Source organism: Microcebus murinus, chromosome 2 (genome assembly GCF_040939455.1).
Source record: "Microcebus murinus isolate Inina chromosome 2, M.murinus_Inina_mat1.0, whole genome shotgun sequence".
NCBI classification, from domain to species: Eukaryota; Metazoa; Chordata; class Mammalia; order Primates; family Cheirogaleidae; genus Microcebus; species Microcebus murinus.
This window is the reverse complement of record NC_134105.1, coordinates 28,259,461-28,272,742: the sequence shown is the minus strand read 5'-3', so window position 1 is coordinate 28,272,742 and position 13,282 is coordinate 28,259,461. Positions and strand designations below refer to the sequence as shown.

At 41.3% G+C, this 13,282-nt stretch overlaps 2 protein-coding genes across 2 annotated transcripts; both read left to right on the top strand.

Moving 5' to 3' along the window:
- Positions 1-551: 551 nt before the first annotated feature.
- GJA9 (gap junction protein alpha 9) lies at positions 552-2,096 on the top strand. The gene has a single exon (XM_012779897.3). The coding sequence runs from the start codon at positions 552-554 to the stop codon at positions 2,094-2,096; it is 1,545 nt and encodes a 514-aa protein (XP_012635351.1).
- A 1,201-nt stretch (positions 2,097-3,297) lies between these two features.
- On the top strand, positions 3,298-10,214 carry MYCBP (MYC binding protein). The gene is made up of 5 exons (XM_012779900.3): positions 3,298-3,413; positions 3,608-3,680; positions 7,341-7,389; positions 7,637-7,766; positions 8,989-10,214. Exons 1-5 carry the CDS (start codon positions 3,330-3,332, stop codon positions 9,031-9,033), a joined length of 381 nt encoding a protein of 126 aa, XP_012635354.1. The 5' UTR covers positions 3,298-3,329; the 3' UTR covers positions 9,034-10,214.
- Positions 10,215-13,282: the final 3,068 nt, after the last annotated feature.

Genomic DNA, 13,282 nt, shown 5'->3' with positions numbered 1-13,282 from the left:
TCACTCTGTCACCTGGGCTAGAGTGCCATGGCATCAGCCTAGCTCACAGCAACCTCAAACTCCTGGGCTCAAGCCTCATCCTTCTGCCTCAGCCTCCCAAGTTGCTGGGACTACAGGCACGTGCTACCACGCCTGGTTAATTTTTCTATTTTTAGTAGACTGCTCTTGTTTAGGCTGGTCTCGAACTACAATCTTCCTATCTCAACTTGCCAGAGTGCTAAGATTACTGCCATGAGCCACGGCGCCCAACCCAATTATATTAATAGAGAACACATACGCTCCTCCTCCTCCGGGCATCACTTTCTCCCCACTGCATTATGATGTCTAAACATCAGTGATTTTAAGTTCTTGACATCTATAATACATTCTTGGTAACAGATTATCGCTGTTATCTAGAGAAAAAATAAAGCAGCTAGCACATGGAAAGAGTGATGCTTTGTTCATATTTTGGCTATAGGTTTGCTTTAAGAAACAGCATTCCCTTCAGAATGGAAGAATTTATCTGCCTCCTATTTGATGGGGTTCAGAGCTAAGATGCTGACTAAATAAACATGGGGGACTGGAATCTCCTTGGAGATACTCTGGAGGAAGTTCACATCCACTCTACCATGATTGGAAAGATCTGGCTCACCATCCTGTTCATATTTCGGATGCTTGTTCTGGGTGTAGCAGCTGAAGATGTCTGGAATGATGAGCAGTCTGGCTTCATCTGCAATACTGAACAACCAGGCTGCAGAAATGTATGCTATGACCAGGCCTTTCCCATCTCCCTCATTAGATACTGGGTTCTCCAGGTGATATTTGTGTCTTCACCATCCCTGGTCTACATGGGCCATGCTTTGTACCGACTGAGAGTTCTAGAGGAAGAGAGGCAGAGGATGAAAGCTCAACTAAGAGGAGAACTGGAAGGGGTAGAGTTTGAAATGCCTGGAGATCGCAGGAGATTGGAGCAAGAGCTTTGTCAGCTAGAGAAAAGGAAACTAAATAAAGCACCACTCAGAGGAACCTTGCTTTGCACTTATGTGATACACATTTTCATTCGCTCTGTGGTTGAAGTTGGGTTCATGATTGGACAGTACCTTTTATATGGATTTCACTTAGAGCCTCTATTTAAATGCCATGGCCACCCATGTCCAAATATAATCGATTGTTTTGTCTCAAGACCAACTGAAAAGACAATATTTCTATTATTTATGCAATCTATAGCCACTATTTCACTTTTTTTAAACATTCTAGAAATTTTCCACCTAGGTTTTAAAAAGATTAAAAGAGGGCTTTGGGGACAATATAAATTGAAGGATGAACATAATGAATTCTATGCAAACAAGTCAAAACAAAATCTAGCCAAATATCAGAACACATCTGCAAATTCACTGAAGCGACTCCCTTGTGCACCTGATTATAATCTTTTCGTGGAAAAGCAAACACACACAGCAGTGTATCCTAGTTTCAATTCATCTTCTGCATTTCAGGCTAATCCTGACAATCACAGTGTAAATGATGAGAAATGCATTTTAGATGATCAGGAAACTGTACTTTCTAATGAGATTTGCACATTTAGTACTTCCTGTAGTCATCTTCAACACATTGGCTCAAATAGTAACAAAGATACTCATAAAATATTTGGAAAAGAAGTTAATGGTACCCAGTTAAGGGAAAAAAGAGAAACTGATGGCAAAGACAGCAAAAAGAACTCCAGATGTCACTGTTCTATACCAGGTGTTGCTACAGATCTGGACAACCACATGGGGCAGTTGCCCCAAACAGCTTTCTCACGGTCAGCTAACTGCACTTGGAAACCAAAGTGGATTAGGGCTACATGGGATCCCTCCACAGAAGAGGAAAACCGGGGGTCACCTTCTAAGGGTAACCTTGAGGGCCAGTTCAGAGAGGGCACAATCAGAACCCTTCCCTCTTCACAAGGAGACTCCCACTCACTTGACATTCTGAACACTCCTGATTCTTCGGGAGAGTTGTCTTTTGAGCCTGAGCTTGTCAGAACCTGCAATAATCCTACTGTTTGTTCTTCAAATCATATAGTGTCTCTGATGAACAATCTCACTGGTAGGCGGGTTCCCACAGATCTTCGGATCTGAACAGCTGATGGCTTTTAGACATTCTGTATATTATATTATCAAACAAATAGCCTAGTAGTGTTGGAACACAGACAAAATGGATAAGGGCAGCTCTAAAGGCCAGCTGTTGACAGACAACTGCACTATCATTTCAGAAAGGGAAAAACAGCTCTAATTCTGGATTGTGAAGAATAGCTCTAAGTTCAAAGACATAGAGTTTATGGCTCCCTTCGGAATGTGTGAAACTGATTTTGAGAAAATCATATGTTCAGAATCTAGGCTAAATGGTTTGACCAGGTTTTCTCTCTGAAGGGACCACAGCCTTAGGAAATTGTTCTTGATCTTCATAATTCCTCTTTTTAGTTACTACTAATCCTTTATCTTTGGACACAGGGTTAATTTTGTTTGCCCCTGGAACTTAGTAACTTTAGTTTCCTTCTAGACTGCAACCTGATATGTCTTGAGTATAATCATGTTTTTACCTAGTAAATAAAATATTAAAAAAATCCGTGGCTTTCCTTCACCAGTTTATAGCATTGTCATTCACTGCCAGATTGGAGTCTTGGTTCTACTACTCACTGGTCATCTAATCTCGCCACTTTACTAATAGTACCTATCCTACAGGGATGCTGTGAGGATAAAAACGAAAAATACCTATGTTGACTACAGTGCCTGGAACATATTAAGTGCTCAAAAGTGCTAGCTACTGGCGAGCACTTTACTCCTCACCCTTCAGAGGCCTACATCCAATCAGCCACAAATCAAGAAAACTCCAAAAAAAAAAAATGCTGGAGCCGAAACATGCGATTCTTAACACTCTCCCAAGCCACTGGAGAGCCCTGCACACTTTTTTCGGAATGAGAGCCAAGAAGCCCAGCACTTATGGGTCACCACAGCTTCCGAGATCCCAATTGAGAAACATGAGCCCACTATCATCGTCCAGCGATCCTCCCTCCCGCAGTAGTCCTAGTGCTCCGGGGCTCCGCCTCCGGACGCCGTGCCCACCTCTGTCTCCACCTGGGCACTTGTCCGGAGTTTCCCAAACCTTGCCTTTCGCTAAGCAACAGAACCTCCGCGCGCACCGGAAGAGGAAGAGGTGCTCCTCCCACAGCGGAGGGGCGGGCGCACGCAGTCTCCCTCGGCTCAGCCCACAACGGGGGATTCAGAGCGTCCTGGTCGCTATGAAAACAGGCCACACCCCGGCGAGGCTGGCCCGTGGCTCGCAAGTGCGCAGGCGTGCGGCCCCTTCCGCGCATGAGCACTGCTGCTCTGAGCCCGCCAGTCACCGACTCCGGCGCCAGCTACGCCGCTGCCGCTGTCACTATGGCCCATTACAAAGTGAGGGGGGCGCGGCGTGGCTGGGGGCGTGCGGGCGGTACCCAGCCGCTGGGCGGCTCCGGGTGGGAGTTGGGGCGCGCGCGCAGGTTTGGGGGGGCCCGAGGTAGCCAGGCGGAGGCGGGGTTGCCGGACTCCCAGTCTTCTTCCTGCTCCGGCCCCCCGGCTTTGGCCACTGACCCACGGTATCTCCTCAGGCCGCCGACTCGAAGCGTGAGCAGTTCCGGAGGTACTTGGAGAAGTCGGGGGTGCTGGACACGCTGACCAAGGGTGAGCATGGACTAGGAAGGGTTCCTGGTGCCCTCGTCGTGCTCCTCGGCGCTGCGCCCCCGACGGCGTAGGAAAAGAGGGGGAAACAGGTGGGACCTGTCCGGGGTCCAGCCAGGTGGGCCGCGGGGTTAGGCGGGGACCGGCGCACGCCGGCTGCGGGACGCCGCCCGGGTGGGGTAGCCGAGCTCACGCTACCACTCACCGCGCTGGGAGTGAAACTCCTGCAGCTGTTGCAAAGTCTCTCCAACTTCCGTTGCTTTGCCTTGAGCAGCCGCAGTGGACGTGTTTGCTAAAGACCCTGAAATCCCAATTCCTCCTGCCTTACGGTTTTCGCCGTATCAATTCCTACTTTGTGTAGATTTCATAATTTAAATAGAAGTAGTTTAAAGAGCTTGAGGGCACATCAAAATGGTTATATTGTTTTCACTTTTTAAAACAGTAGTTTACTGTTACACTGTACCACCTCCTTCATGGCTTTAAGATCTAAGTAGATGAGTAAAGTGTGTGAAACAGGAGGATTCCAAGAGGTAGGGTACAGTTTACTTCATTACCTTAGCAGTAATCTGAATGCCTGCTCTGTGTCACTCAACTCACTGGCTGGGATATTCAAAGGTGTAGAATGGAATTGATGGCCGGGACGAGGACATGGATCATATGACAATAGGAAGTGTGTGGGGAATAATTTGATGACTCTCTTTGGACAAAAGCAAAGATGAGGGGAAAGTTCGGGGAGAATAACAACTCTGGGGTCTAAGCAGAAAGCAGGCTTTTAATTTCCATGCATGGACCAGTAATTGAATTGCTATGTACTCTGGGCTGAGATACTAGTTTTCCATGTCTTTGCAAACAAATTTAATCAAGTAGTAAGGGACTACTCTGAAAGCAATGGGCTGTGTTGTCACTGGAAGTATCACAGATGCTTGGAATGTCATCCCCTCTAAAAACTCCACAAGTTCCTTTCTTTCACTTAGCCATTTTATTCAGCTCTCTGTTCTAGACACTGAGGATACAGCAGTGGGGGAAAAGGTCTCTGCTCTCATGAGCTTATAGTCTAGTTGGGGGAGACTTAACAAATACATAGTGTCAGCTAGTGGTAAGTATTGTGAATAAAAACAGCACGGTTAGGGGATATGGTGTGTAGGGGGAAGGCCTTTCTTTAAGCAACTTTTGGGCAGGGACCTGAATGAAATAGTTTATGATGTCAAGAGTTCCCAGGAAGTATAAGGAGGCCAGCATGGCTGGATGGAGTGAGTGAAAGACAGAATGGTAAAAGGCAGAAAAGTGGCAATTGTAGGAGGTAACTGACTACAGAAAGATGTACAGCCTTGTGGCCATATAAGGATTTTCCTTCATAAAATATTGGAAACTTCTGGAGGCTTCTTTTCCTTTGCTCACATAAACTGGAATCTAATCCCTCCATCTCCTTAGATTTCTAAATAACATCAGACAATTTAACACAGTATCTACTAATAAGATTTATTTTTTTTCTTTTTTTATTTTTATTTCTTTTAATTGTTGTTACTTTATTTTTTTGTGTATTCATCCCATTTTTTAGTGTATACTGATAAGATTTAAAATTTGATTTTCAGCTTCAAACATAGGTACTTTACACAAATTTATATTTTTTATCCAGCTTATTTCCAAGAGGATTTGAAACTGTAACATTAAAACACTGTAAGAGGATGCTTAAAGATGATATATCATTTGGAAGAAGCAGTGTTTTAACTATTTTGAGCACTATAACAATCTCTAAAAATCCTGGATGCTAAGGCAAAAAGGGGAACATGATTGGATATAGAGTTCTTGTCTGACTAAAAGGAAGTGTATTTCATCTATAGAAAAGCAAAGGAAATTTAGCATTTACATTATGTTCTGCAATTATCAACCTTGTAAGTACCACTGACAGAAATTTAGAAAGTAAAAGAACTGGGATGGGGGAAGAGGACAAAAGGGTAAGAGTATTAATATATATGTCTTATAAAATTAGGATTCAGTAGAGATCAGTGGAAATTAATGGAAGAAGAAATGGAGATTTGAGCATAAAAGTTAAAGAAAAAGGTAATAAAGACAGGGATTAAAGTTCTGTATCATATTGAAAGGAGAGAGTGGAGGAGAGAGTAGTGGTATATAGATACCAGTTTCTCAAAAAATAGTGCTGTAAGTGTATTTAGAGAGATGAAGAGTAACTATCAGAACTCAATGTAAATTGTTAAAAGTAGCTGCCCATTTGATTTTTCATACTGTCTATATAATTTTGATAAGCTATTAAAATTCTAAAAGAACAAAAGGGAAGCATATAAATTGGTTTACAATGGGAACTTTACTTGGGTCTAGATATGCACCGTTTTTTGTGTGTGGTTACATTTGTTTTTTTGCTTGTATCAGATTTTTCAAAGAGTTCCATGCACAAAAAGGTTAACCACTGGTTTAGAGATATTTTTGTATGAGTTCTAGGAGGGATTTGTTCAAGAGAAGATGAGCAAGGTGGTTCTCATAACAGCTACTGTGTATGAAAACCACTAAAGTATATATTTTAATGTTGATTCGAACATGATTACTGCTAGTTTTTGGTTAGTGGTTATTTAGCATGTTGTGTATGAAACTTCATTCTTGAAGAACATTTTGAATTCAAAGCCACTTCCAGTAATTATAGTCCTGTTGATTCTCTCTTAAATTTTTCTCAGATTTTCTTCCCATTCCTCTATCTCTCTAGTGCAGGTTGCTGTCTTTTTTAACTGGATTACCACATCAGCCTCTTACCTTTTTTATCCTTGTCTCATTCCTGTCAGTCTTCCACACAGCTGTAAGAGTCACTCCCCTCCTTAAAACTGTTTAATTACATACTTGTTTTTAGGATCAAAGTCCAACCAAACTTGCGTGACCCTCCATCATCTGGCTCTGATTACCCTTCCCACTTCCTTTCCTGCCACCTTACTCACAACTCCATCTAGACATACTTGAATTTTCAGTTCCTCAATATGTTGTTTTCTTGCTCCAGGTCCTTCCCATTTTATCTGAAACATTCATTGCCTATGTCCCAGGTCTCTCCCTTACTTTAGGAAGCCATCCCTGATCTTCTAGGTTGAGTTAGGTGTTCTTCCAATGTGTTCCCATAGCCCATTATCCAGTGTTGCTGCTTGATACCCTTTGTCTGGTTCGTTGCTTATCTTTTTTTTCTTTTTTTGAGACAGAGTCCGCTTTGTTGCCCAGGCTAGAGTGAGTGCCGTGGCGTCAGCCTAGCTCACAGCAACCTCAAACTCCTGGGCTCAAGCAATTCTACTGCCTCAGCCTCCCAAGTAGCTGGGACTACAGGCATGCACCACCAGGCCCGGCTAATTTTTTCTATGTATTTTTAGTTGGCCAATTAATTTCTTTCTATTTTTGGTAGAGACGGGGTCTCGCTCTTGCTCACGCTGGTTTTGAACTCCTGACCTTAAGCTATCTGCCTGCCTTGGCCTCTCAGAGTGCTAGGACCTTGAACTTGACCGTAAATTCATTGAGAGGAGGGACCCTGTCGGTCTTGTTCATCATTGTACGGACAGCCTTAACAATGTGCTTGGTATATAGTTGGCACCTAATATTTACTAGGTTATAGAATATAATTTCAGCCATTGATATTTTAGACTTTAATTGTTGCTTTCTCTGCTTTTTGATTTGCAGTGTTGGTAGCCTTATATGAAGAACCAGAGAAACCTAATAGTGCTTTGGAGTATCCTTTTCATTTCTGAAGTCAGAAAAAGGCCTTATTTTTGAAACTCTTATTTTTTTTCAGATACATAATAACCTTTAAATTGCTTTTTCTTACTGAGAAAGGTACTTTGAGTTTTTGGATGGTGATTTCTGGGTAAACACTGGTGGTAGGGTGGGTGACTCTGGACAGGGATATTGATGCCACTCTGGGCTATTTCCATAGTTTCATTCAGCTCTAAGAAGTAAATTCTTAACAATGATAATAGTTTTTTAAAGCATCACTTAGGAGCTGCTACCCCAGAAAATCCAGAAATAGAGCTGCTTCGTCTAGAATTGGCAGAAATGAAAGAAAAATATGAAGCTATTGTAGAAGAAAATAAAAAACTGAAAACAAAGGTAAATTTTTAAAAAAGAATTCATATTAAAAAAATTTTACTTTTAATAATTACATTATCAAAACCTCACTAAGGTGGACAGGAAGGGAGGGAAGAGGGTGAATACCAATCTGAATTAATTGCAAGACCAAACTTATGCTCTGTCTAGAAAACCACAACACATACTGTAACTAGGACAAGCAAAGTGTATGGTCAAGAAGAAGTTCTTGGGAACCTGCATCAACAAAACCAGCAACAATATTGGTTGCTGCTTATAAGTAAATGGATAGTTCTGAGATTCTTAAGCAGTTGATTTAAGTAGGTCAATGTAGAGCCACTGCTTCACGAATGGCACTTCTTAGAGTTGTGCAGTTCACAATCTACAAGGTCTTAGGTGGTGGCCCTGGATTAACAAATTTACCTCTGTAAATTGCACTTAATTTTATCTAGTGCTGAAGTTTTTTTTCCCTCTTCAAACTCCCGAGAATTTTCATGAGCTTTAAATTAGTGAACTCTAAGTTTTTGAGATCACATAATGCATTTTACATTACTCTTAAGTATTTCTCATATCGTCTCAACAACTTTGTGAGATAAATGAAACAAATACACATGCCATTTTATAGGTGAGGAAACGAAAGCACAGTGAGATCTAATAAGCTTCTCAAATCCAACAGCTAACTCGAAGAACCCTTCTTAGCCTAGTGTTCTTGCAAGGAACCACCACTTAGCATAAAAGAAAATGCAGTATCTTAAAGTATCCAAGATTCCACAATGTGACAATGCTAGTTAACTCTTTGGCACATTTTAGGTCAAAGATTTTAGTTATTCTTTATTGATGGCTAGATTAATACATGTTACATAACTCTTTGTCTACTTTTTAGGGGGAATTTCAGTAAACTTTTGGAGGAGAGGAACAGTTTCTTATTATAAGCCACAGCATCTTTGGGAAGATATAGATTATTGCATATCAAGTATTTTGACAGTACAGTCAAGAATTGGAATGAAATTTTAGTTTCCCAGTATTTTTAAAGGTTTATATGAAAAAAGTTAATAGGTTTGATTGTATTAAATCTTAAATTATTAAATGGTCTAAAATGGATAGTTATAGAGACTGATGCCAATATAAACTTACTGATTCAGTAACTAAATTGAACATAATGGTTAACACATTTTGTTTTGTTACTAAGTATTTTCACCCAATTTAGAATAAAATTCACCTAAACTCCTCTGTCTTTGCCCCATAGCTTGCTCAGTATGAACCACCTCAGGAGGAGAAGCGTGCTGAATAGGATTCTTCTCAGTTGAAAAGACACTGAAAAATGGTTTTGTATGACTTGAATAGTTTGTATAGTATACAATCTTTTCTGAAAAGATGCTATAGAACTCTTTTAATATGTTAAATTTCACCTATCACACTCTAATTGTTATAAACACATATACTTAGAATCACCAATAAAAACTCAATATAACTTTCTTTGGGTCTTAAAGCAGGAGAATCCAAAGTAAATCCTGAAGAAAACACAGCCATCTAATTCATTACCTTAAAAGACATTCTGGTTAATAGTCTGATTAGGAATGATGGTACTGGTCATATTTTCAGCCAAGGAAGTTTACCATGGAGCTCTTCCTTGGTGGAGTTCAGGATATGAACACAGGTACAGTCATTCTTTAAAATGAAGATGACACTGTTGTTTGTATTCCCTGTAGACAGCTGGAGAGATCTGTGTGACATAAGATGCTTTTGCACCGGTTCCCATAAATCCTCTGCTTTTGTTTATAAAATGCAGAACAAGTAACTCTTCTTTGCCACCACTTTGCCTTAGACAACTGTGTGTGTGCCAGTTTAGACTGTGACACCACATTTTCCTTCTATGCAATCATGCCCTGATAATCTTGCCTTGCTTTGCTCTGTGCTTAGTGAGTCCTAATTGCACACTGGCCTTTCTGTGCTGATTTTCTATTTGCTTAATAACAGCAGTACCCTGATTGTAATTTACATAAACACTAAAATACTGTTCCCCTGCCTTACTTAGTTGCTTAGTTGAGCATAGAATTGAGGCAATATAAAATTCTGGGTTCATGCACAAGCTGGGATGAGAAGGGGAATGAGCCATATATTGTGGAAAATTATAGATTGTGGGTATAATTATAATATATAGTGCTTTTTCCCCTCAAAGTATATTTTCTAGTCTTGAATTCATTTTATCTTCATTATCCCTGTGAAGTAGGTAGGGCAAGTATGAAGGGATGTTGGGTGCTGAATTTTTAGGCCAAAGACTGATGATAATACAGATTATTCAGTAACTGTACAGCCTTGGGCATATCAGTTAACTGCTCTGAGATTCACCTTCCTCATCTGTTAAATGAGAAGAATATCTGTGCTGCCTACCTCACAGGGTTGTTGTGAGGGTCAAAGGAGAATGTATGTGAAAGATTTGTAACTGGTAAAGCACTATATTCTTGTTTGTTAGTCCTTTTTCCTTTCTCTGAGAAGACCTATAGTCAGATGTTTTGGTTTACTGATTTCCTACTTTCCTCACTGACATTTTAAAGAAGTATTCCTATTTCATGTATTTCTATCCCTATTGTTAGAAAACCTATCTTTATTTTTTGGTCAAAAAATACATAGAAAACAAAATGGTCCAATGAAAACTGGCTTAACTAGCAAAAGCCTTGGCATCTGCTGGAGACTGTGACCAAGCCAATTATAAGGGCATTTTAGTCATGTTAGCATGAATGTGGTAGTGGTCTGTGCTGCTTCTAGTCACAAGTTTGTTTTTGGTGGGGTTGGAGGCAGATATTATTGGAAGAACATTCATTTGAGTAGATTTCTCTTTTACCAATTTGAGTGCTTCCTACCCAGACACAATGGGCTAAGTGCTGGGTGTGATAAAGATGAATGATTTGAACTTGGGACATGTATATAAACAATTACAATGTGGGTTACGATGTGCTAAGAACCATAATAATAATAAAACAGGGCCCCATGTGGGTTTTGGAAGAGAGGGAGACTTGGCTTAAGTAGCTGGTATGACAAGTCCCTCTGTGGATATAGACAAGTAGAAATGTTTTTCTGGCAGCCAATTCTAAATTGCTTTTTTCTCATGGGACTAATATTAATATTTATGTCAGTAAGTCAGATGACTGTCTCTTGTATCATCATTTTGGACAGAATGGCAACATGTGAATTGGATAATCACACTTTTGGGAGAAACTGATCTGCTTAAACTGCTGTACCAGTTAGTGCTATTTAATTAAGGGTCAGGTTGGCTTTTGGAGGTCCCCTTCAACATTTCTATCAAGGACATGGGTGAAGACTGTATATAAGAAGATGCTTGCCATGGCAACAGAGTGAGACTCTGTTTCAAAAAAAAAAAAAAAAAAAAAGATGCTCAATGGAACTGAAAATGGAGCCCATCAGTTAAGTTCCTGCTATGCTTCGGCTACTGTATCTATAAAATATAGATTTTACATCTTGCTTACCTCACAAGGTTGCTGTAAGAATCAAATTAAATATAATAGATGTAAAAATAAGTGCCTTGCAAACCATAAAAGACTACATACAGACCAGATGGTAGTAATGCCAAGTCTTTAAGTGCCACAAATTGGATGGGCTGGTTGGTAGACTATATTAAAACAAGCTTTAAAATGATTAATAACCTGGAGTACCCAAACTGCTGGGCCCAAACCAAAACTTGAAATATCAAGTCTTATATTTAGGTTAAAAAATGCAGTTCTGCAAGTTTAAGCACTCAGATTCCTGACAAAGTACTAACTCCAGTGATTATCAATGTGAACCACTTATACCCTATGGATACTTAAAAAATCCTATTCTGGAAAGCATTAATAGAAATATTGTTCAGGTGCTAAATAGTAATCCTGAAAACTGTATTGGTTAGTATTGCTTGGTAGGTGCCAGACATCTGATGGATGTTGATAAGCTTGAATGCACATAAAGAACAATGACCGATAGGGAGAGCGGCTTTGATTACATAAAGCTATGCTAGTCCAATATGGTAGCCACTAGCTATATGTGGCAATTAAAATTAAACAGAATTAAAAATTCAGTTCCTCAGTCACACTAGCAACATTTCAAGTGCTCAATCCACACATGTGGCTGCGTATTAATTGAACAGTGCAGGTATAGAACATTTTTTATCACAGAAAGTTGCATTAAACAGCACCTTAGAAGGAATGGTTGAAGGAACGGAGGATGTTTAGCATGGAACAGAGAAGACTTAGTGGGTAATTAAGACTGCAGTTTATTTGAAGTGCTGTCATGAAAAATATGAAGACTACTATTTTGTTCCATTATAGGCTTCAGGGAGGGTGATTTTTTTGGCTGGAGTAAGAAATTTTAAATCTTTACCATAGTGGAATTGACTGCCTTTTGAGATGGTGAGCTCTCTTCCCTAGGAATTATTTCAGCGCACTCTGTACATCCATCAGTCACAGACACTGTAGAGTTGATTCATTTTAGGTGAGAGATTGGGCTACATGATCTCTAAGGGTGTGTCCCACCATTAACTTTTAGGTGCAGACATAACCAAAGTCCCAGAACTGCATGAGTGTGTATTCCCTTCATACTCAAAACAGACCAAGACCACCACCACACTGCACTTGCATTTGCTTGTTTGCTTTCATTATTCATTCCTTTGGTCTCTAAACTGAAGGAAGTCATAGAAGATGCAGTGTTCTTTTGGGGGTGGAGGGGTTGGAATTACCGGAGTAGACTTTGACCAGATGGGAAAGAGGGGAAATTGAGTCCTGTTGAGTTTGAAATGGCAGCAGTATCTACTATCAGCAATTTGCTAAAGAAAAAAGACAAAATGTTCTAGCGTGGCTGCATCTGCTTTCCTATCAGCGTCCAGCTACCTACGAGAACTAACACTGACCCATGACTCTGCCTTGGCTGAGGCTTTCCCCTGTCTGGCTGGCTGGTTCCTCCATACCTTTGTACATCCCAACCATACCCATCCATCTAGATCTGTTTGTAGATTTTCTCATCCTCCCAACTCCTGAGCATTATTTCTCTGTGCCTATGATCTTCCCCATATAATATCTCGTACCGAGGCTACTTACGCAGAAGTTAATCTTCGAGCAACTTGAGGGCAGTCAGGATTCGAGTCGGTTCCGGTTTTGTTCCCCTTGGTAAGTACCCAGGACATCGTAGGCATCAGTAAATACTGATTGGACGAGTACAACTGTAGGAGGAAAACAATTCTTCCCCCAGATGCCCAGAAAGCACCTTCCATTTCTGTGCTGTAGGGAGCCTGGAAGAAGGCAGGGGAGCAGTGAGAAGCACTTTGCGTGCTGGGCAGGACCGAGGCGCGTGCGGGCTGGGGCGGAGGGCCGAGGGCCGGGAGCCCGGGCGAGAGGCGCGGCCGGGCCGCCCTCCTCGTGATTCCTCCTCCCCCCTCCGCGGCTGCGAGTCAGGTGATTCCGGCACGTGACGGGGCACCACCTACCCTGCTGCTCCCGAGTGGCAGCTCGGGCGGCCAATGAAGCGCTGGGGCTCGGCTCCGGGCCTATGAGAGT

Coding starts and splice junctions, on each gene's coding strand:
- GJA9 (XM_012779897.3), top strand. CDS start 552: ATGGGGGACTGGAATCTCCTTGGAGATACTCTGGAGGAAGTTCACATC.
- MYCBP (XM_012779900.3), top strand. CDS start 3,330: ATGAGCACTGCTGCTCTGAGCCCGCCAGTCACCGACTCCGGCGCCAGC. Junction 7,390..7,636: donor AAACCTAATAGTGCTTTGGA/GTATCCTTTTCA, acceptor CAATGATAATAG/TTTTTTAAAGCATCACTTAG. Junction 7,767..8,988: donor ATAAAAAACTGAAAACAAAG/GTAAATTTTTAA, acceptor TTTGCCCCATAG/CTTGCTCAGTATGAACCACC.